This window comes from Elephas maximus, chromosome 16 (genome assembly GCF_024166365.1).
Source record: "Elephas maximus indicus isolate mEleMax1 chromosome 16, mEleMax1 primary haplotype, whole genome shotgun sequence".
NCBI classification, from domain to species: domain Eukaryota; kingdom Metazoa; phylum Chordata; class Mammalia; order Proboscidea; family Elephantidae; genus Elephas; species Elephas maximus.
Genome location: NC_064834.1, coordinates 11,038,322 through 11,060,927, shown reverse-complemented (window position 1 = coordinate 11,060,927; position 22,606 = coordinate 11,038,322). Strand labels below are relative to the sequence as shown.

Here is a 22,606-nt window from a genome sequence, read left to right as displayed (position 1 = left end):
TCCCTCCTTCCCTCTCCACTCCCTTGTTCTCTTCCTACCTGGTTCCCTTCTTTCCTTCCCTCCCTCCTTCCTTGCCTCCTTCCTTCCCTCCCTCCTTGCCTCCCTCCCTCCTCCCCTCCCTCCCTCCTTCTCCTTCCTTCCTTCCTTCCTTCCTTCCTTCCTTCCTTCCTTCCTTCCTTCCTTCCTTCCTTCCTTCCTTCCTTCCTTCCTTCCTTCCTTCCTTCCTTCCTTCCTTCCTTCCTTCCTCCCTCCCTCCCTCCCTCCCTCCCTCCCTCCCTCCCTTCCTCCTTCCCTTCCTTCCTTTCCTTCCTTCCTTTCTTCCTTCCTTCCAAGTATTTGTGAACTGCTACTCCAGGCTCAGAGCTCTGGTAGCACAGTGGTCAAAAGCTTGGCTGCAAAGCAAAAGGCTGGCAGTTCGACTCTACCAGCTACTACTTCTTGGAAACCCTGTGGCGCGGTTCTACTTTGTCTGATATGATCACCGAGTCAGAATTGACTCGATGGCAATGAGTTTGGCTTTTGATTTTGTTTTTCACTCTGGGCTGGATATCATTGTGGGTACTGGCAGTACTGGATCCCTTTAGATCAGATAAAAACAAATGGGAAATTCCAGGCTGTTGCCTTCAAAGGGCTTTTTTATTCCAGCGAATGAAGCCTTTGGCACAACCCTTCCCCCTTAACCTGAGCATCTAGATCCTGACTTTTGACTGAAATTACTCTTCAGCTCCCTCCCTCAGTTTAACTCTTGATTTCAGCCCAGACTCTGCCTTCTGCTCCTCTGGGATCATTCTAGTCTCTTAGCTACTGCTTCACTCTCTGCCTACCTTGCCTTTTTTTTCCCCCTCCCAATTTCTTGGCTTCTTGCTCTGGACAAGCTATGGCTATCCCTGCACCCAAACCTGTCATTCCCAACTCAACCCATCTGTCATTGAGGCTTTCCAGCATGCTTCATGCTGAAAGACCTGGTGCCTTCACCTGTGAGCAGATTGCGTAGAACCAGCCTTCCAGCTGGTTCTTAACTTCTAACTTAATTCTTTAGATGCTGGCCAATCCTTATCCTCTGATTCTGGCAACTTGGCTATAGCCTTGTGGTATTGAATTACAATCACGGTATATAGTTTCCTCTTTGGCTTAAAATGTTTCATTCATTCAATCATCAAGCATTTATTTCCTCCTGCATTTCCTGCAGCATGCAGAGCGCAGGGGCTGCTGTTCTATAGGAAATCTTGGGAAAGCTTTGTTAGTATGAATGAGGAACAACAAGTCAGGATGCTACTACTGTGTCCTGTGTTTAGGTGTCACAATAGAAGCCAGGTACAAGGTTCTGTGAGAATGTAACAGTGTAGGGTCCTGCTGCGAGTTGGTAGCACTTCATATCCAGTATTAATCACGGTTATATTTTTGATGAGTCAGGAATGCAACCAAGGTCCTCATTTTATATTTCTTCGTATTCTCAGCCCAGGGCCTGGCATATAGTAGGTGGTCATTAAATACTTGATAACTAAATGAGTGATGCGTTTTCTTATGAGAGAAAATAAATGTTTTTAGAAGAGTCAGCTTTATACCATGGTTTCAGGGAATGAATTGTGATGAAAAGTGAAGATTGCTTTTACTTGAAAGAGGCTGACAAATTTCCCAGACCCGGCATCACTTTATGCGGCATATGATTTAAGGGTGAGTGAGCGTGCCAGAGCACTCCACTTGAGCTGAGTGATGGGGAATGAGTTGTGGAGCTGTGGTCTTAGATGGTATTTTGTGAAAAATAGTGGGAGATTTATGGCTATTAAACAGCTTTGTAGCTGCCCCCTTCTTGTTGCAGAGCCTGCCAAATCTCTCCTTCTGTGGTCTGTACCACGTTCCTTCAGTGCATCCATGATGTTCAGAAATATCTACTGGAACGCCTGTTTCCACTGAAAGCCCCTTCTGATGAGAAGGGGCTTGAATTTTACACGTTCGTCTGAAGACATTAGTTTTCTGTAACCATTGAGCGAAATCCTCACTTTGCAAGTCTCCTGCAATATGTACTGTACTCTCATTGAATTTTTTCCAAGGAGGTCACCAATGTTCTGCCTTCCTACATCATGGAAGTTAAAGGGTGCAGTATATTAGTGACTATTACCATTGTTGATATGATTTTTAAAAATTATTAAAACCAAACCTGTTGCCGTCAAGTCGATTCCAACTCATGGCGACCCCATAGGCCAGAGTAAAACTGCCCCATAGAGTTTCCAAGGAGCTCCTGGTAGATTCAAACTGCCTACTTTTTGGTTAGCAGCTCTTTAATAAGGAGAAGAGCAGAGAAGCCCTCAGAATGCTTTGACAAATCTTAAGCAGAAGGACTTACAAGGGCTGGAATGAGCATTTCAGACCTTAGTATAGAGAGGAGACTTGTTCACTATCACCAACTTCCCCCCCCCATTCTTAGGTCACAATAGCTTTAGGAGCAGCAGAAGTGATGTTTTCTCACAAAGACACAGCCAGAGATGGCCTGGATCCATGCTGAGGGTGTGATTAGGAACTTTCCACTAATGGTGGATTCATATCAACAGAGAACCCCATGAATCTGAGTGGACACAGGAGTGGGGGTTTTTTTTTTGGTTTAATTTTGAGAAATTTCAAAAATGTAGAAAATCTTAAAAAAGATGAATATATGTAGCTACCATCCAGAATCGGTAATTTTAATGTTTTGACATATCTGCTTCAAGCCTTTTCTTTAAATAAAACAAATAGCCATTATACATAAAGTCGAAGCACCGCCCCCCCCTCATCTTACCCTCCTAGCCCCAGTCCTTCTAGCCTGTGCCTGGGATTTTCATGAGTTTATAATTTTTAGGTGTTCCATACACATATGAGATTAAAGAACTACATATTTACATAAATAATAAAACAACAATAATAATATAGTATATTTATCATTCTGCAGCTTACATTTTCACTCTGCAGAGGGTCCCTATGAGTCAGAATCGACTCTATGGTGATGGGCTTGGTTTTTGGTTTTTTATTACATTTTTTAGACCTGTTCAAATTGAGATACGTAAATCAGATGTGTTGCTCTTAAATGTTAAATATTACCCCATCAAATGAATATACAACACTTTATCCTTTTTCCTCTTTGGTGGACATTTTTTGTGTTATTTCCAATTTGTTATAAATAATGCTTCGGTGAACGTTGTGATATGTTTAACGTTACAGACCCGTGTAAAATTTTTCATAGTGTGTACTTTAAATGAAATCTGCTACACTAATTTCAGTTTTATTAAATAAATAATTTCAGTTTTATTAGCTATTGCTAACTTATCTCCAAGGTGGCTGGACAATCTCACTGGCAAAGGATAAGCGAATTAGCGTTTTGTTTCTCTTCATTTTCACTAGCTCTTGTTATTGTGATGCCTAAAACTTTGTCAGTATGATGAGTGGAGAAATTGTATCTCATTGTTTTAAGTTGCATTGCCCTTATTACTGGTAAATTTGGTGATTTTCTCTTTCGTTTATTGTTCATTCAGATTTTCTCTTCTGAGTTGCCTGACATTTCCTTTGTTCATTTTTCTATGTTTTTAATTGATTTAGGGACATCATATATTCTGCATATTGATATTTTATTGTATACATTGCAAATATCTTCTAAAAAGGGGTGATTTAAAAAGTAAAATATAAAAGTATCCTGTTCTGCCATACGTAGTTAGGAAAATTGGCAGAGACTCAAAGATCTGGGAGTCTTTGTAATCCTCAAGATTCATGTTTATCCAAATTGCCCTCTTCCCATTTTAGGTATCTTTTTCTTAATTCAGGTAAAAGAAAACTTTTCTTAAATGTTTCCATTTATGTTTCTATCATTTCAAACCCAGTATACTATGAGTGTATTGCTTCAGTTTCAGAATGAGTTTTTTCTTTGGCAGATAATGTGCAAATTCAAGACCTTTTCTCGTCGCCTTCTTTCATATATAATGGTCCCTGTCTGAATTATGCTTCTAAGCATGAGGTACAGAGAACAAGCATGTACATCTCAGTTGAGAAGACCACATGGCTTCTTTATGATAAAAGTCGAGTCAGAGAGTTGGTGGTTTGAATCTTGCTTGGTAGTAGTTCATCTAAACATCCAGCTGTGCAAAGACATGTTTTACAAAATCATTCTTTTCATGGATTCTTTCCCATGACTGGAGTTTGTAAATGGAAACTGGGCATAAAAGTAATTAAATTGCTGGGCATAGAATGATGACTGTAAGACAGAACTCAGGTCAAACCATTTTTGCTTTGTCTACTTTTGGAAATAAAATGAAATGTCTTTTACTCTTGGTTATGGAACTCTAGTGTTTTGCCCAGTCAGAGAGAGATATTTGCTGAAAGGTAGAGTTTCTTCTAGTAATTTTAGGAAAAGCTGTCATCAAATTGTCAACAGCTCAAATTGAGATTAAAAGTACTAAGAAATATCACAATACAGCAACCTAAGACTCATATTGGAATTTCAGTTTTTTTAGTGATGAGGTGAGGCAGAAACATTGACAGAGAGAGTGGCTGTGGCCTTCTGTGGAGGAGGCACGATGTGTGGAAGGACGGTCCACCTTAGAATGCTGTCACTGTGTTTCATTTATCATGCAGTGAATAGAGGAGACCTTGAATGCCAAACAGGGAGACATGTGGGGACAGCAGTGTTTGAATTTTAATCTAATTCCTGGTTCTTTCACATTCTTGCAGCATCCTAAATGTCTAATGATGTAGTATCCAGCAAGTCTTATTTGCTTTTGGAAACATTTTTCTTGGTGACTGAGCTTTTATTCTCCTGGACCCAGTACCTTTGGATCAAGCTTTAGACACCACCTTTTTATTTCCCTTGGAGCTGGAGTGGAGCGATGCTACCTGAAATCTGTCTCTGCCTTAGGGACAGAGCTTCTGATTTCGCTTCATTCAAAACTCTGTAAGTCCCCACTGAAAGCAGCTTAATCAAACATCTCAAATGTCAGAAATGGGGTTTAAAGGGTTTTCCTAGCAAGTAGGTCTAATCTCCTACTTATTTTTGATTCCCGTAATGTAGGTAATGTAGGTAATCTCTTTGGAGAAAAGCCTGCTTCTAGGAGGGCAAATATATCCCATAGAATGTATTTCCTATTCCAGAAAGAAAAATGTGGCATTAATGAAATTTACTTTTTCACGAAGCTTAGAAAGGTTGTAAGCTTAGGGTTTTGATCCTAGCAGATGTTCTTTTTTGGATATTAAAAAAAAAAAGGTTCATTTGATTCATAAGTCTCAGTAAGAGCTACAGTGGTGTTACTTCTTGCTATAAGCAATCAAACTCTGGATGAGACTTACCAGTCGTCAGCTCTGAGTGATAGCCAGCCCTACTGCCAGAGTCCATTAGTCCTGGACTCTGTTTCGGCCACCAAGGATGTGGAGTTAGGGAGAGAGTTAGTAGCCTGAGCCATGTCATATACAGTTCCATGGTTAAGGAGATGTTTGTGTACAGCAAAAAAGCACCCTCAGGTATACATGTATTTTAATTTTTTAGCGTATACTGTCTGGTGTCATTTTCTTTTAGGCCTTGGGATAGCAAAGTTTTCTTGATAACCATTATATGCCAGATTTCAACTGGTTTTCTCAGTGCTGTTATTAAACTTAGCCAGCACCCCAGTTCCACAGTCTATGACCGTTTATACCCTCATGGTATCTTTCTGCGACCGAGTTACTAGTCTTTTCCCTGTCTCTATGCAATGGGGTCAGGTGAACTAGCTTTGTGTTTTTCCCCATCTACCCTGGGGCTCAGCCTCTTCGCTGATTTCCATAAAAATCTGCTCACTATGAGCATTTAGTTTGTGGGAGTAACTGGGAGAGGCCTGTGATAGAAGTCTAAGTGTACCCCATTTCCTGCTTTCAGCCTCTCTCTTTTCCTCTCCTCTCTCTCTCTCTCCATTCAGCATAATAAACAAACCATCCTCTTGTCTTCACAGAGCCCTTCTACCTACACTTGGGCCTCTCAGAGCTTTGTATTCTATCCTGCACTTGATTGTAGCTGCCCTTGAGTCGGCCCCTGATTCATGGTGACCACATGCCCAAATGGAACAAAACACTGCCTGGTCCTGCACAATCCCCATGAGGAGTTATGGATCAGGTGGTAGTGATCCATAGGGTTTTCATTGGGTGATTTCCGGCCTTTTTTCCTATGTTTATCTTAGTCTGGAAACTACACTGAAACCTGTTTAGCATCATAGCAACATACAAGCCTGCAATGACAATCAGGTGGTGGCTACGCGTGAAGTACACTGGCCGGGAACTGAACCCTGGTCTCCTGCATGTAAGGCGAGAATTTTACCACTGATCCACAACTGCTCTCACCTTGCACTTACCAGAATATTATTTCAACAATGACCATTCTTGCTTCCTAGGAAAACTCTCAGTTGATAATATTTTCTTCCAAATTCAGATTCCAATGAGATTTGTTTGGTAATCAAGGATATGTAGTATTTGGTGTTGCTTTGTGTTGAAATTTGTTTTTATCATGCAGGTTTCCAGCGAGGAGGTTGCTGCCTCTCTGGAGCACCACTATACACCCCTGCCTTCTGCTTCCAGGGAGCTCACCAGTCACCGAGGTAGGGCCTCAGCTTGTTTTTGCTCTCAGTAGCTGCAGGAAGGGACACTCGGCCGTACAGAGCTCTGGGCTCATTACTGCTGTGTTGGCACTCTAGAAGGAAGACAGTGCTTTTCAGTCCTTGATGAGAAAACCACACATGTGAAACCTAGAGATTTTAACTCATATTAAATAGAATTCGGTGGCAGTCTACTGGGAAGGCAAATAAACCCATGATATAGTATAATTTTGTGATTTTTTTCTTTAAATAAAGAGATTGTAGTATTTAAAAATTACTAAGTAGATTGTTGCAGTAGCAATAGTGATGGAGAGAAACTGGGAAACTCACTAATATTTCTAAAAGTATCATTGTTTGGGAGTGCAATAGTTGAGACCTGTAATTTCAAAGTGAATGAACTCTACTTACAGCTAAAAGGAATTCCAGTTTGCCTGGCAACCTTGAAGAGAATCAATGTGCAGCTTTCACTGAATTCTCTGATCCTCAAAACATTAATTTGGCTTACCCAATTCTTCCAAAGCCTTGAATTCCTATTGCCATTAGAGACCACAGCTTCAAAAGCAGGCAGAATACTGCCATGAAATATCGTTTGAAAGTAAAAGGCCTTATACCTAGGCTGGATGCTTCGTCCAAAAAAAAAAAAAAAAAACTGTGTAATTTCCCTTTTTGGAATTGGTAAGGGCAAGAAGAGGTTGTATGGGTAATGTCTTTAGCCTGTTTTATACTGATTACAATGACAGCCACGTTTGCTAATTGTGGATCTACCTTACAAGGTTAAGTACGTAAAGACTCAGGTTGAGGGTGTCACACGCTCTAAACATTGTTTCTCCAAGCAGAAATTCCCCTTGTGCATTCAGGGGACACCAATGAAGGGCTGTTCCAGCTTTGTCATCCCCGCTGTGTACGTGGATATAGGAGGAAAGGCTATGACGACTCTCAGAAGGTGGTAGAGTTGGGTCTCTGAGAAGGCCTATGGGCTCTGAGGAAGTGGTAGATTTCTAGTCTGCAGGAGATGATCAAGAAGGGAATGCAGAGCCCCAGGTGTCTATGAATTAGACCTGTGTTGCTTGCTGGATGGTGTCACGCCTCAAAGTTGAGAGTCTCTGATGTCTGGGTGTCCACGGACCTTTTCTACATTTCAGTTAATTAGGCCTCGGTTGCGATTCCCTTCTTGAAGTGTCGATTTTATCAAAATCGATTTTACTCCCAGTCAGGTTGTATGAGTAGCTGTCAACATGTTACATTTTGAGGGGCATAAGCAGGTCTCTGGAAACCCTGGTGGCTTAGTGGTTAAGTGCTACGGCTGCTAACCAAAGGGTCAGCAGTTCGAATCCACCAGGGGGTCCTTGGAAACTCAATGGGGGCAGTTCTACTCTGTTCTATAGGGTCACTATGAGTTGGAATCGACTCGACGGTGCTGGGTTTGGTTTTTTTGGAAGCAGGTCTCCTTCATTGAGTGTCCTTACAAAGCTCATTCTTGACATTCTCTATGCCTTTAGAGACTATGTTTGGGAATTCTAGGCAAATAATAATGTCATATCTAGAGGGAGTAAAAAATGAACCCTAGCATCATATTCTTATGGGTTTATTCATTGGTTTGTTGTTTTTAAATAAAGGGAACTTTAATCTCTAGCCTATTGAGTACACTGCATAGGACCTGAAGTCTCAGAGACCTTAAGTACACTTGAAAAAGCTTATTTAGCCATGAAATTGGCATATCACAATAGAAGGACATGATCGAATAAATGACAATCATCAAGAATAGGTTAAATATCTACCAATTTAACAGTAAAATAAGAAACCTAAACCTTGAGGAAATAGAATACACAATAATAAGTTTTGAAGGTGGTTGAGTAATATTTGGAATATGAAAAAATGCTTAGATGCTTACAGGGAAAATGGGTGCCTTTGATGACATCAGAGCCCAAAATCAGTGGGAAAAAGTTACTTACAGGGAGCCAAGGACAACCATCTCTTACTGAAGAATATCCCTACACATTTAGCACACTGGTTGGTTGATCAGTGTTAAGGGCTGAATGTTGAAAAAAGTTAAGTCTGCATCATAAAACAGGGCCAGTTCTTTGGGCCCATGGCTTGAGGAGACTGGTAAAGAGAGAGCCAAAGACAGCTCATTAAGGCTCCGTTGTTGGTCTGATCTGTTCATAGAAAAGGTGAGACAGGTATAGTTCGTCTTGGCATGAATCATGTAACAGCAAATGGGGAAATTATTTTTTGAACCCAGAACGAAATCACTTAGTGGCATCTTTTTATTTTATTTCTTTTAAGTTAATACTTTCATGGAAACAGCTCATAAACGTTTGTGGAAAGAGGGCCTTTCTTTCACAATGTGAAGGCACATTATATCAATTCTTTCCCAAATAAAATCTCCCATAATGTCTGAAACTTGGTCTATGAAATTCTAACGGGAAGTTCTATTTGCAAATAAGTTTTGATTCATTCAGTTCCCAATCTCTTTTCATTCCGCACCAACAACTACAAAAGCTGGTGGGCAGTTGTTTATGTGCAAATTGCTATTTTTCTGTACATGCTATTTCCCTTTACTTGTCCTTTTATGTAACTTCCAGTGTCGAGTGTGATAGGTCTAAGATGCACGTCCTAAGGATTGTAGATTCAAATACAAAGCAAACCTTGGCCTAGAGTAATGATCAGGAGATAGGGACTCAATTTTTCTGTCCATCACTTACGGATAATTGTTACAAGGGGAGTAATGTTTAGTACTTTCTGCTTCCTGCACAAAACTTTTCCTGATCTTAGCGAGATGATTTTTCCTCTGCTTAAGATACTTATAATATTTGTTGCTACCACCTTAGTGCAATTATTCATGTTCTTCTTTGTGTCCCTGAGATCACATATGTATAGATCTTAAACTTCATAAATGAAAGCTCTCTGAGGGGAAATACTGAGTCTAACCTCTCCTCTCTTTCACATAACTGACTTATTTTTCAGGTATCTGGCTAAATATTACATCCTCAAACAGGACTCCCCCCCATTCCATCCTCCATTTTTATACTAGATGTCTTAGTTTCTTAAGGCAGCCATAACAAAACACCACAACCTGGGTGGCTTTGAAGAAATTTATTGTCTCACAGTTCTGGAGGCTAGATGTCCAAATCAGGGTATCAGCCATGTTGATTTCTTCATTCCTTTTGAGAGAAAAACTGTTCCATGCCTCTCTCCTAGCTTCTAGTAGTTGCTGGCAGTCCTTGACATTCATCTGTTGCTTGTAGATGTATCTTCACAGGGTCTCTCCCTTTTGTGTGTAACTCTATAAGACAACTCAAAAGGAATTAGGACCCACCTCACTCTAGTATGACCTCATTAACTTAACTGATAACAAAAAATCCTGTTTCCAAACAAGGTCATGTTCACAGGTACAGGGGTTGGGACTTCAGCATCTCTTTGTGGAAGACACAATTTGATCCATAGTACTAGGTCAGTTTTTCCTGTTCAAGGACTATTCTTTCTAGATAGATGATATGCTCTTGGCAGGAAGGGGAGGGGAGCAGGTTGTATCTATACTTGTATAAGCAGTTTCGGACACAGGGCCTCCGACTTAATTAAAAAAAAAAATTGGAGCTCAATAAATATTTGTTCAGCTAATGATGAATGATTGGAACCCAGGAGGACAGTCAGTTCTTAGATATTTCTGCTAGGTAACTTGATTACATCTGAGATGGAGAACCATCTTCTTTGGGAATGAGCACACACCAAAGGGAAGGACCAATCTTGTGGACCTCAGTCCCTGGCTCTGTTGCTTCCAGGAACCCAATCTATCGTAAATGGTAGCCATATCTATTGATTGCTAGAGGGCATTCAGGCACATAGCACAACTGCCAAGTTGATAATTATTTTAATGTTGTAGCTTTCAAACTTTGGTGTTGTGATGGTAGGGAAGGGAATAGAATGGACCAAATCAACCGATGGAATTATTTTACTAGAAAAGAACCTCTCAAAGGAGAGGCTGGCCACTCAAGAAGATGTAGGTTGCAGTGTACACATGGTTTCAGAGTGGCCCACCTGAAACCCCTCTGAGAATGCTGTGCTGGGTCTCAGCATGCCTTTGGAGTGCAGGGGACATGGGCTACATCAGTGATCTCAGGCTGTTTCCTAGTGGCAATTCACGTAATGGGCCCTTGTGAGTCTTCAGGCTATAAGGTATGTTGAAACGGTTGTTGGAAAAATATCTCTTTAAATATGTTATGTGTACTGGACATATCCCAATATGCCAAGTACTGCCACCCTTAATCTGGTAGCTGTAGAACTAGAATTTGCATTTATATAGACCGTTGTGTCTTTGGGGGAAAACAGTTCTACTTAGAGCATAGACCATATTATCCTCCCAACCACACCCGAAAGTGAGGAGTGCAAATATTATTATTCCCATTTAACAGAGGACACCAAGAAACACTGGGGTGACCAAGCCAGTCAATGACAGAGCTAAGAAAAAACATCAAAGCAATGTACTCTTGATCCCCTGGCTACCACTAACATTCATCCTTCATATAGGAAATATGAAGCAGTGCAGAAGGCTTGTGCTAGAGGGAAAAGGAGAAAAAAAGTGCAGGGAGAGATATAGACCAAAAAAAGCAACAAATCTGCTACCAGCAGTGAATGTCCAAAGCCTGTGCTAAAGCTGTGATGAGGAACAGCATTGCTGCCTGTTTCTATCAAAAGAATTGCCTATCGGTTCCTAAAAAAGTTAGAGAATTACCATGTGACCCAGCAATTCCACTCCTAGCTGTGTACTCCAAAGCAGAGACTCCAACAGATGTATGTACACCAATGTTCATAGCAGCATTACTCACAATAGCCAAAAGGTGGACGCAACCCAAGTGTCCATCAATAAATGAATGGATCAACAAATTCTGGTCTCTCTATACAGTGGAATTTTACTTGGCCATAAAGATAAATGACACGCTGATACATGCCACGACATAGAGGGACATTGAAAACATTCTTTATGCTAAGAGAAAGAAGCCAGATACAAAAGGACAAATATTGTATGACTCCACTTTTATAAAATATCTAGAATAGGCAAGTACATCCAAACAAAAGAAGATTAGTGGTTATCAGGGGAGAGTGGAGAGGGAAATGGGGAGATTAAAAAAAAAAAAAAAAGAATTGCTGTGTTACTCTTTTCCTCTCGACCCATTTTAAAATGTTATACAACAATAAATAAGGGGCAGAGAAAGTTTGAAAAATGAAAAGGGAAAATGCTGCAGGCAAAATAGGAGACATACTATATATTCAAATTATGAGGGATTTTAATGTGAGGAGTTCGAGGCTGACACAATCAGTGAAGGATTGATAGTCACAGTCAGAGAAGCCCCAGCCAGAGTCTCAGTCACAACATTGAGGCAAATGATTCTCAAGAGCTTGCTGGAAAGTTCCTGTGGATCGCAGGAACACTTGGGAATCTCTTGCTGACTTTTTCAACCTGTTGCACCAGTGCCAGTGATGCTCAAGTGGTTACCTGGAAACTGCCTCAGATATCGCAATTGACTGTCCATGCATTGCGCGGCCCTTCTTCTCTCCGGACTTGTAAACCTTACTCCGGCACCTGTCTTTGGCAGACTCCAACCTAGAACTGTGAAGGTCTCTGGGTGGTACAAACAATTCGCACTTGACTACTAACCTTAAGGTTGGCAGTTCCAACCTACCCAGTGGCACCGTGGAAAAAATGCTAGCGATCTGCTTCCATAAAGATCAGAGCCAAGAAAACCCTTCGGGACGAAGTTCTACCCTGTAACACATGGGGTCGCCATGAGTCTGAATGGTGGAACCATACACTAAAAAGGATTCTGGGAAATATAGTTTCCAATTCTTCTGAACTGCAGAGAAGATCTTGGAAGAGGTTGGTGGTGATGCCCAGCTAAAATAGACAACCTGGCACATCTGCCGTAATCCTACGTGGCCAACAGCTATCATGTCGAGGGTCCATTCCAATTTGTTTACATATACATTTTACGAAGTAATTGCAAGCCCAGTAAATATTCCTGAATTATTTTTTCCCCCGATGCTTATGCAGTCTGAAGATGTACCATAGTTTGCCTGCCATATTATGCATCGAACTGTAATTTCATTATCATTGGATAAACAGTAAGCCAGCCAGTTTTTATGCCTCTGGACCCCAGAGGTAAGGCGTTATTCTAGTTCTAATGCATTTAGTGTCAAGGTGGGTCCCTTCCGAACTGCGTTAAGTTCAGCAGACCAGAGTTAGAGCCTCAATGCTGTGGAGGTTGAACATTTTATTAGGTGATAATTCCTGGATGTGTTAATTTTGTAAAGTTTTGTTTTTTTTCCCTTTTATTTCTATGAGAAAAGGCTTACAAGCATAATTCTGGCTTTTCTGTGTGATAGCTCGGGAGCCCTGATAGGTTTGTTTTAGTTTTTCTGTGTCATATTTGGAAAACCAGAGGTTCCCCCGTTGCCTAAGGGAAAGACACCAGCACTGAGTTACCTGCCTAGTTCTTAGTGGCATACTGTCACTCTACAGATTGGTGGGGCTAAAGTGCTACTGGCCTCATCAGGCGATTGTAGTTACAGATCAGATTTCTCAAAATCCGTATTACCAACCCAAAATTTAAACATAGTTAGTAAGCATGCATCCCAATAATGAAAACACATGCCATCAAAAAAATAATAATTAACAAGAAAAAATGTAGTAATGAAAGGGTTAAATGTATAAAAGAAAGAAAGAAGCCAGGAGGACATCTGCTGTCAAAACTTGCTTGGAGATGATACCATCCTACACCTACCAATACTGGCAATCTTCCCCATTGTTGTTATTGACACAGTTGTTAGGTGTTTGTCCTCTTGTCAAGCCAGGGGCTTGGTCTATTTGTGTTTGGAATTGATTGCTGGGTCTGTCACAGAGTAATTTACATAGCGACTTATCATAATTAGTTATCGTTTGCAGTTTTCTTAATGCAAGTTGCATTTTATGTTTAGCGATTGATTTTTCTGTGTATCTCCATGAAGCAGCTCAGTATGTAGCTTCCAAAACAGAGAAAAAGAAGGAAAGAGAAACTGCTGGTGTTTTTAATTTTTAAATATTTTTAGCCTGAGAAATCATAAACTCCATTTTCAAAGAGGCCATAAATACAACGTGTTTTGCTTCAATCATTAAATAAGCCATAGTGAAATGAATGACAGGAAAATTAAATGGCTGCATTTGAAGACACGGCAATGTGGACAGACAGCCATGTTTGCGGCAGCGAGCTGTTGCCCAGAGAACTGCATGCCAACAAGCAGAGTATTTGGGGGAGGGGAGGGGACTGCTTGATGATGGAACTGTTCATCATAACTTGGTTTGGGCTTACAGACTTTGGAGACGACCTGTCTCTTTCAGCTAATTAGCTTTTTTTTTTTTTTTAAATTTATTATGTATTTTTTTTATTCCTGCCATCTTGCCATGCGAACCTACAGGGCATGTAGAAATTCAGAGATTTGATCCTTATAAACAAAATCTATGTAGAACAATAGCAAAGATTCAAGGAAAATACACGCGTTTATAGGGGCTTTCTTAATAGCTAAGCATCAAGGAGTCTTTTTGCTACTGCCTATTGGTTCTCACTTACCATTTAAAAAGATGGAACAAGCAATCTGATGATGGTGACTTAGCCTTGTAAGCCTCACCTAAGATCAGACCCTATGACTAAGGCAGCCTGCTTATTTGTTGCCTTTTGTCTTCCGGAGTATATTGATTAGTCTCTCTAGGAAGTTTAGAATCAGATGGGAGTCCCTGGGTCGTACAAATGGTTAAAACGTGCTTGGCTGCTAACCAAAAGTTTGGAAGTTCGAGTCTACCCAGAGGAGTCTTGGACGAAAGTGCTTTTGGTCTATTTCCAAAAAATCAGCCATTAAAACCCTATGGAGCACAGTTCTGTGCTGTCACACATGGGATCATCATTAAGTCAGAAACGACTTGAGGGCAACTCGAGTACGCATCAGATGATTTCTCAAAAAATTGTCACCGATTCATTGAAGATTCATAGAAGCATGGAAGACCCAACTTTTTCCTGTGGATGTTGTTCTTGTTAGTTGCTGTGAATGTGTGTCTCAAAGTAGAATGGTGCTCTGTAAGCTTTTCAAGGCTACGTTCTTTCAGATGCAGATCTCCAGGTCTTTTCTTCTGAAGCACCTCTGGGTGGTTTGAACTTCCAACCGTTAGGGTAGTACTTGAGTGCTTAACCCCATTTGTATCACCCAGGGACCCCTCCCCCATGGAAAGTGGATTGAAAACTTGCAAAAAAATAAAATAAAATAAGAAAAAGAAAGGAAAGGAAGGCCTTCTCAGCTACGGGGACCTGTTTTGTCTGTGGGTGGCCTCAGCTCCCCTTGTTCAGCCTCTGTGCCACTGCTTTGCCCTGGCTGTGTGGGGGAAGAGTGTGTTGGTTCTTTGTACAGAGCTATTATTAGCATATTCTAATTATGTAAAATGATTTCCTCTGATGACATTTTCAACAGAACCCCTTACTTTAGTTTTCTTTCCTTCATAATGCTTTTATGGGCTTATAATCTTGGTGAAGTTCTAAGATGCTGAGAGATGCTAAAGTTTCCTTTATTTAACCGAGGCGACTAGTGATTTGACAGTAGTGGATGACAGGTTTATTTTATCTGTGTGGCAGTGGGAGTCTATTTTCAGTGTGTGTGCTCTGTTCCAAAGTAAAAGGACTTTACTAAGTGCTGAATAAATTGTACTTTCCTTTGATTCCAGACCTTGCTGAAATGGTTTAAAAACTCTAGTCTGGGTCATCAAATTCATCTCCCTGCTACTTTGCAGGGTCAATAGCTTCACTCTGTACTGAGCGGGGCTGGGTGGATTGGAATGGAGGGTCGTGTAGATTAAAACTTCCGCATATATATAGATAGATGTGCATGTGTGCGCTTGCTGTCTGGGAGGGTGGCAGTGATGGAAGAGCAAGCCAAGTGGAATCTGAAGATGGATGAATCTGTTAGACTATTACCAAGACTGGCGTGGACTTTAGCCAGGAACTTTAAGCAACCTCTTTTAAGCATTTGAAATCCATAGGGGTCCATTTCCTATCCCTTTTCTCCAACGATGATTTTTCATTTGCAATCTCTGGGACTGCTTTATTTCTAGTCTGTGGGCAGACTTGTGATATACTCACAGATGCAGAGAAGATAGGAACCTGGTTCCTCTGTTCTGGAAGCAAAGCAAGGAGGGGAAATGGGAATCACACGCACTCTGTCACAATCCCTGCAGTAACAAACTTTATTTCTATAAGATAAGAGGTCAGAAAACTAACTCTTCCCTCAACAGACAACCCACATAAAAAATAGTGGTAAGAAAATGCTCCCTCTGTCTTAAAAAAATGGAGGCCTGGAATTGACAGGGTTTATGATTCTTAATGTGCTAAAGTTTTACAGTCAAGGGCTGTTTTTGCCCTTTCCATTACAAGGGGAAGAACTGGGACACGGTCAAGTATGACTCCTGAAATGACAAGGATTACTGTGGGTATAGTCTTTCCAGGACTCCTCCAGCAAGTCTTTATTTAGTATGCACTGTGAACAAAGTATATGTTAGAGTTTGTGGTCTCTTGTCTTCCAGGATTTTATGGTTTGATTGAGGAGATCCCAAAATGAATCAGTGCCAACCAAACAAGATTTCTATATTATGTAATTAAGAGTTACATTGTTTGGTAAAAGCCATAAATATTATAAATGTTTAGAGAAGGTGGAAATCAGTGAGTGCCAGAAGGGTCAGCCATGGCTGTTTGGAGGATGTTGACATTGAGCTTTGAAGAACATGTAGGGTTTGGATAAGTAGAAAAGAGAAGAAGGGTATTCTGAAAAAGTGGAATGGGTGTAGTAGAAGCACAAGGATGAAACTAGAACTGACTAGAGAAAGGGAATAAGTTTTAAAAAGTCGGAAATAAGGTTACTTATGTGGGGTGGGTCCACATTAAAGCAGGCCTTGAGTAGGCAGAAGGGTCTACATTAGATGAAAAGCTGTGCTTTTAGATTAGTACCATGCAAACAGTATGCAGAAGGAATTGGAAAGAAAAGAGCTTGGACTCCAGGAGGCCACTGTGGAATGACACTGAAGGGCGTTTGTTCCAGTTTTAGGAGCTTTAGATTTCTTGACACCAGGCTGTGTGTCCGCAGACTGTGCTGCCTCCAGTGCAGGTTTCTAGCAAAGGTAATTTACAAAACAACTTGGTAGCAGATGGGGCAGACAGCTGGGGCCAGGATACTGCCAGTAGAGCAGAGGTGGGGGCAATGTAAAGGGAACCGTATGGCCCCGATGGAGCTGCTGTTTGGAGTTGCCAATGGTTTGGTCACCAGACCGTTCCTGGCTCGGGCATCAGAAGACAATGGGCCATGTTTTTTTGTCCCCATACGATTCAAATTATTTCTGATGTTGGCTTTTGAAGTGAAAGCTTAGAGCCCAACGTTAGTTATGACAATGGTGAAATAATGCCTCATTCAGTGATGAAGGGTTAGGGTTGCTGGTTCGCTAGGGGAACGGGGAAGAACGGAAGGCATACAAGAAACATTCTGTAGAAAATACTGTAGACTTAATGACTGAGTATATTTGGGGATAGAGAGAACCAGAGAGAAAGAAGGCTGTGAGGATACTGGCGTGGTGTATGGGAATCTGTGGTCTTTGCCCATCACCCCTCTTTGTTCCTCCCCTTTGAGGGATTCTCTCCTACCACTCATGCATAAACTATATAATCTGGCCTGTAAAATGGAAGATTGGCGGAGTTAATGTACTGAAGCTTGTGGCAGCAGGAACAAACATACAACAAGCAGACAGAGCAGCCACAGAAATTTGTTCTCATTCCCGTCTTTGGCTCAAAGATGAGCTACATTCTTTTAAAAACTAATAAATGCCCAATTGCGTTTTATTCCCGAATCTTGGGTTTCTTGAAGGAGTCTATCTGAAGCCAAGTCTTTTGGTCTAGATTGTTCTGCTGAGCACTCTGCCCAACATTAACTTCACAAAGTTCTTCCAACTCATTTTGTTTCCCTGTCTCCTGTAGAAAATTTTATCCCTGCCCCACGTTTTTCCTCATATAGCTATTTTACAACCTTTTTGGAACAAATAAACAAACATCTGGAATCATGTGGTACATTTAATTAAAAAGTTTGCATTTGGCCAGAAATGGTAAAATCATGAAAAATGGCCTGTCGGTGAGCTCAAGAAGGCCAAAAGATGACGTTGTTGGCTGCAAATGGATTGAAATTGAGTGGGGTGAACACCTGCTCGGTTTAGCCTCTGTCCTCCAGCTTCCCATTTCCAGCCATTATTATTTACTGCTCTGGTTCTTTATCTACTCTAATGAAATTTTTTGTTGGGGCTGGTTGGGGGAGAAGGCTGTTACTTTTCCAATAACCCCAGATTTGTTGTGTTGTGTGTACTTTATAAAGGGTGTGATATTGGGCTTTCTGGGCTTTTCAATTCCCTTAACTCAGAGTTCCATATGCTCTGGGTCACTGCAGGGGCGTATCTCTGTTTCTTCAATCAATCAGCCAACCATAGTTTTCGTGAAAGCTCCTAAAGTGTGAAGCCCTGGACTAGGGGGTGTGGGAGATGCAGAAGAAGATGTAGGCTCTGCCTTCAGGAGTCCTACAGTCTAATTGGAGACATAGAAGCAGAGGCCAAGCTAGAAGGAGGGATGCAGAGAACAATCAGTGGAGTCAGAAGGATTTGGAGGTAGACTTGGATGAAGTTGAGAACTGAGCTGAAAGCAAACAGGTGCAACCAGAAACTGGGTTCTTCACATCACTTGGGAATGGTTACTGCTGCGCTGTTTCACTCAGGGGAAGAGACAGGGCCTTATTCCCCCGACCACCTACTCCCAAATGCCTAAGAAATTTCTACTAGTCACCTCATAAACATACAACCAAAGAGAAAAATGTGTACTTGATTCAGAAATGCAGTTTCAAAACAGATCCTCCACTCCTCCTACCCCTCCACTCAGACATTTCCACCCAGTTGCTGCTCAAAATTCTAAAGCCACCACTGAAATGAAACCATTCATATAAGTAGCAAAGCTTCCTGGGTGGTTTCAGAGGGTAAAAAGGAACTCAGGGAGAGACCAAGTAAGAGTTCTTATCTAACTTTTCGCCACAAATCTAGATGAGGGTCCCCAGGGAAGGGGAAGGGAGAAATAACCCTCAAGTAGGGGGTAGACATGTTTGTTCTACATTCTGATTAGCTTCTCTTCTGCAGGGTATGTCTAGGAGGAAGTAAAAGGCAAGTTTTGTTCTCACATTAAGGTCTAACATTAAAAATATGGGGCTTTGCAGACTATAGTGCTCTAACATATCTCCCAGTGAGGATTTATACCCAGGATGAGATTATTCTGAAGAAAGGTGAGGTGTTTTTCTTGTTGAACAGAATAGGAGGTTGGCCATGTGGTGGCCCACATAGGCTAGATCTAAGGAAGGGATGAGTATCCTGAGCTCAGGTGTAGTTTGGTAAAGGAGATGGGGAAAACATCATTTCCTGAAGACCTTTTTTCTTTTCTTTTTTTATTGTATTTTAGATGAAGGTTTACAGAACAAACTAGCTTCTCATTAAACAGTACACATGTTGTTTTATGACATTGGTTAGCAACCCCACAACATGTCAACCCCCTCCCTTCTCAACTTTAGGTTCCCTATTACCAGCTTTCCTGTCCCCTCCTGCCTTCTAGTCCTAGCCCCTGGGCTGGTGTGCCCGTTTAGTCTCATTTTGTTTTATGGGCTTGTCTAATCTTTGGTTGAAGGGTGAACCTCGGGAATGACTTCTTTACTGAGCTAAAAGGGTGTCTGGGGACCTTCTCTTGGGCTTTTTCCAGTCTCTGTCAGGCCACTAAGTCTGGTCTTTTTTTGTGAGTTAGAATTTTGTTCTACATTTTGCTCCAGCTCTGTCTGGGACCCTCCATTGTGATCCCTGTCAGAGCAGTCAGTGGTGGTAGCCGGGCACCACCTAGCTGTACTGGACTCAGTCTGGTGGAGGCTGTGGTATCTGTGGCCCATTAGTCCTTTGGACTCATCTTCCCCTTGTGTCTTTAGTTTTCATTGTTCTTCCTTGCTCCCAATGTGGTAAAAACAGTGGAGTATCTTTTTTTTTTATCTTAGATGGCCGCTCACAGGTTTTTAAGACACCAGACACTACTCACCAAAGTAGAATGTAGAACATTTTCTTTATAAACCGTGTTATGCCAACTGAGCTAGATGTTCCTGGTGACCATGATCCCCGCAGCCCTTAGCTGAGTAATTCGGCCCTGCCCGAAGGCCTTTTACTGAAGGATATGCTTGTGTGTCTTTGAGGGTTGGATGAGAAAAGTGAAATGAGTTATATAACTTTCAAATCCAAAAAGGATTTGAAACTCCAATGAGAGGGTTCTCTGTGTCAATACTAACTCATCTTTTTCATGAAATGAAACCAGGGTTTCACCTTGACCCCTCTGGACTTCTGCAAGCATGGATAGATACAAGACCATGATGGAACAATGCCCCAGTGTTGCCAGAGGAGTTCTTAGTCCTCAGCTTTATTATTCTTGTGCATCTGTTTCTTTAAATACTCTCTGCAGAAATATTAGCATGAAAATAAAAGAGTACAGCAACTTGGAATTTTCCATTTGTAGCTTCCTTAGTCTGTGGGGTCAAAGTTCTGTCCTCAGGGATGCTAATGCAAACTCTGTGTACTGTTCCAGGGCAAGTGTTTCTCAACTAAATGACAAGAGGGGGTGGGGAGCCAGGAAAATAATGCAATGCTAATTCCCAAACACAGACTGCCTGGAGGTCCCAATTTAAATTACTGCTTCCCCACCCCTATCTACACCCCCTTCCAAGGGAAAAAAATACCCTCTGTTGTTAGGACAGACATCTGTGTAAGAGCAATAAAACAGCCTACTCTCTTGTGGCTTAGCTCTTTATTCCTTTATTTATCTTGCTATACCTCATCAGTTTCTCCCAAATCAAGGAGAGTCAAAGATGATAAAATGCAGTTCCTTTCTTTGTTTTTGATTAAGAAAGTTCACACAACTATCTTCCCCCACAAATTTTCTTTTCTCAAGAGAGAACTTTCCTTCTCTACTGTCTTTCTTTTTCATCTGCCCCCTTGGAATCTCTATTAAACTGTGACTTCATACATAGCTCACGTCAAATAGCAAAGGTCCTGGAGAGCAAGTTAGGCAAAGGAATGAGTGCTGTAATATCTGGACAATTCTAAAGCATGAGGGGAATTAAGACAGCACAACAAACATATGCTACAGCTTCCTTTTCTTCTTCCAAATCCCTGGAAACTTATAAATTCATTCAACACATATCTGCTAAGCATATACTATGTGTCAAGCACTGTTCAAGATATCGAGGATATAAACATGGCTGAAGAAGACAAAAACTTCTGTCTTCAAAGAACCTATGTTCTAGTGAAAGAGAGAATCAATGACAAGATTATATATACGTGTGTGTATGTATGTATAATATGTTAGTGATGAATATTAAGATGAAAACTAAAGCAGAAAAAGGAAATAAGGGAGAGTGTGTTGATAATTTGAGAATGGATAGCTGGAGAAGACACCACTGAGGAGGTGGTGTTGGAGTAATGGCATGAAGGAGGTGAGAACTGGAACCCTAAGAATAGCTGAGGAAAAGTGATTTAAGAAGAGATAACAATTGCAAGACCCTGAGATAGGAGGTTGTCAGGAGGCTAGTGTGTCTAGGCTAGTGTGGTAGATGAAATCAGAGCAATATCAGGGGACCAGAACTTACAGTGTCTTAAAAAAACAAATTATAGGTTATTTATTGTGACTAAGACATGAAACCATTTTCAGGTATTAGCAGAAATGATAGAAACAATATGACTCTTCTCCCTATTAAACCAAACCAAACTAAACCTGTTGCCGTCAAGTTGATTCCAACTCATGGTGACCCTAGAGGATAGAGTAGAACTGCCCCATAGGGTGTCCAAGGAGCACCTGGTGAATTCAAACTGCCGACCTTTTGGTTAGCAGCCATAGCTCTTAACCACTACGCCACCAGGGTTTCTTTTCTCCGCATTGGGGGCGGGGAAAAAGACTGGAAAACAAGAAAAGGTGCCATTACTGGTCAGAAGCTATGTGAATTCTCTGTAAGGTAGATGGATGAATAGGATTGAAGACGTTAAACACAGCCCAAAATAAATGCAAGAGAGCTTTAAAATGGGGACTACCTCCAGGAGTTCTCTGAGTACAGGGAAAGCTGCTAGGGGTCTCCCAGCAGCCAGCAATCTAGGCCTCTTCATCCGGTGCAACCACATGAGTCCACCCATCCATATGGCTGTTTTTATCCTGGATTCAAACATCAAGCGACAGAGCTGCCTATCTCCAAGAAAGGGCAGTAAGTTTGAGTGACTGGATTAGTAAAGGAAGATTACAAGAGTTGGTACAAATGTAATAGCCATAATAAATGGGAATGGAGCCCTGCTGGCACAGTGGTTAAGGGCTTGTCTGCTAACTAAAAGATCAACGTTTCAAATCTACCAACTGCTCCTTGGAAACCCTATGGGGCAGTCCTACTCTGTCCTATAAGGCCGCCATGAGTCAGAATTGATTCTACGGCAACAGGTTTTATTTTTACAGACTAACCGAAAAGGCAGAGAGAGTGCTCAGATTTGGTTTAAAAAAAAAAAAAAAAGTGAAGAAGAGCCAGCTTAATGCTTTTTTTAGAGACATATATACAGTAAAATGACATTTAAAAAAAAAAAAAGTGACATAGAAGCCATGAAAATAGAGGGATTAGGAAACAAACAAAATAAACTTATGTTAAAAACAAAACCCAGAAATAGCAATGTTGTTATCAGACTAACGAGACTTAAGGTGATCAATACTGAACTGGCAAAGTGGAATATTTTGTGTAACTAAGAATACATAACAGGAGGATACAACAATCTTGAATCTCAGTGCATCTAACAACATAACTTTGAAATATATAAAGCAAAATTCTTAAAACTGCAAGAAAAGCTGACAAAGCCACGATAAAGGAAGATTTTCACACATCTCCCATAG

At 41.1% G+C, this 22,606-nt stretch overlaps 1 protein-coding gene across 15 annotated transcripts in view; it reads left to right on the top strand.

The window, feature by feature from the left end:
• LRMDA (leucine rich melanocyte differentiation associated) overlaps positions 1 to 22,606 on the top strand; it is a 1,313,836-nt gene that overhangs the window by 1,027,254 nt on the left and 263,976 nt on the right. For all 15 annotated transcript variants that reach the window (XM_049855455.1, XM_049855444.1, XM_049855443.1 and 12 more), the window contains one exon: positions 6,494 to 6,578. In XM_049855455.1, the coding sequence (XP_049711412.1) occupies positions 6,494 to 6,578 (85 nt within the window). The remainder of the gene's footprint in view (positions 1 to 6,493; positions 6,579 to 22,606) is intronic.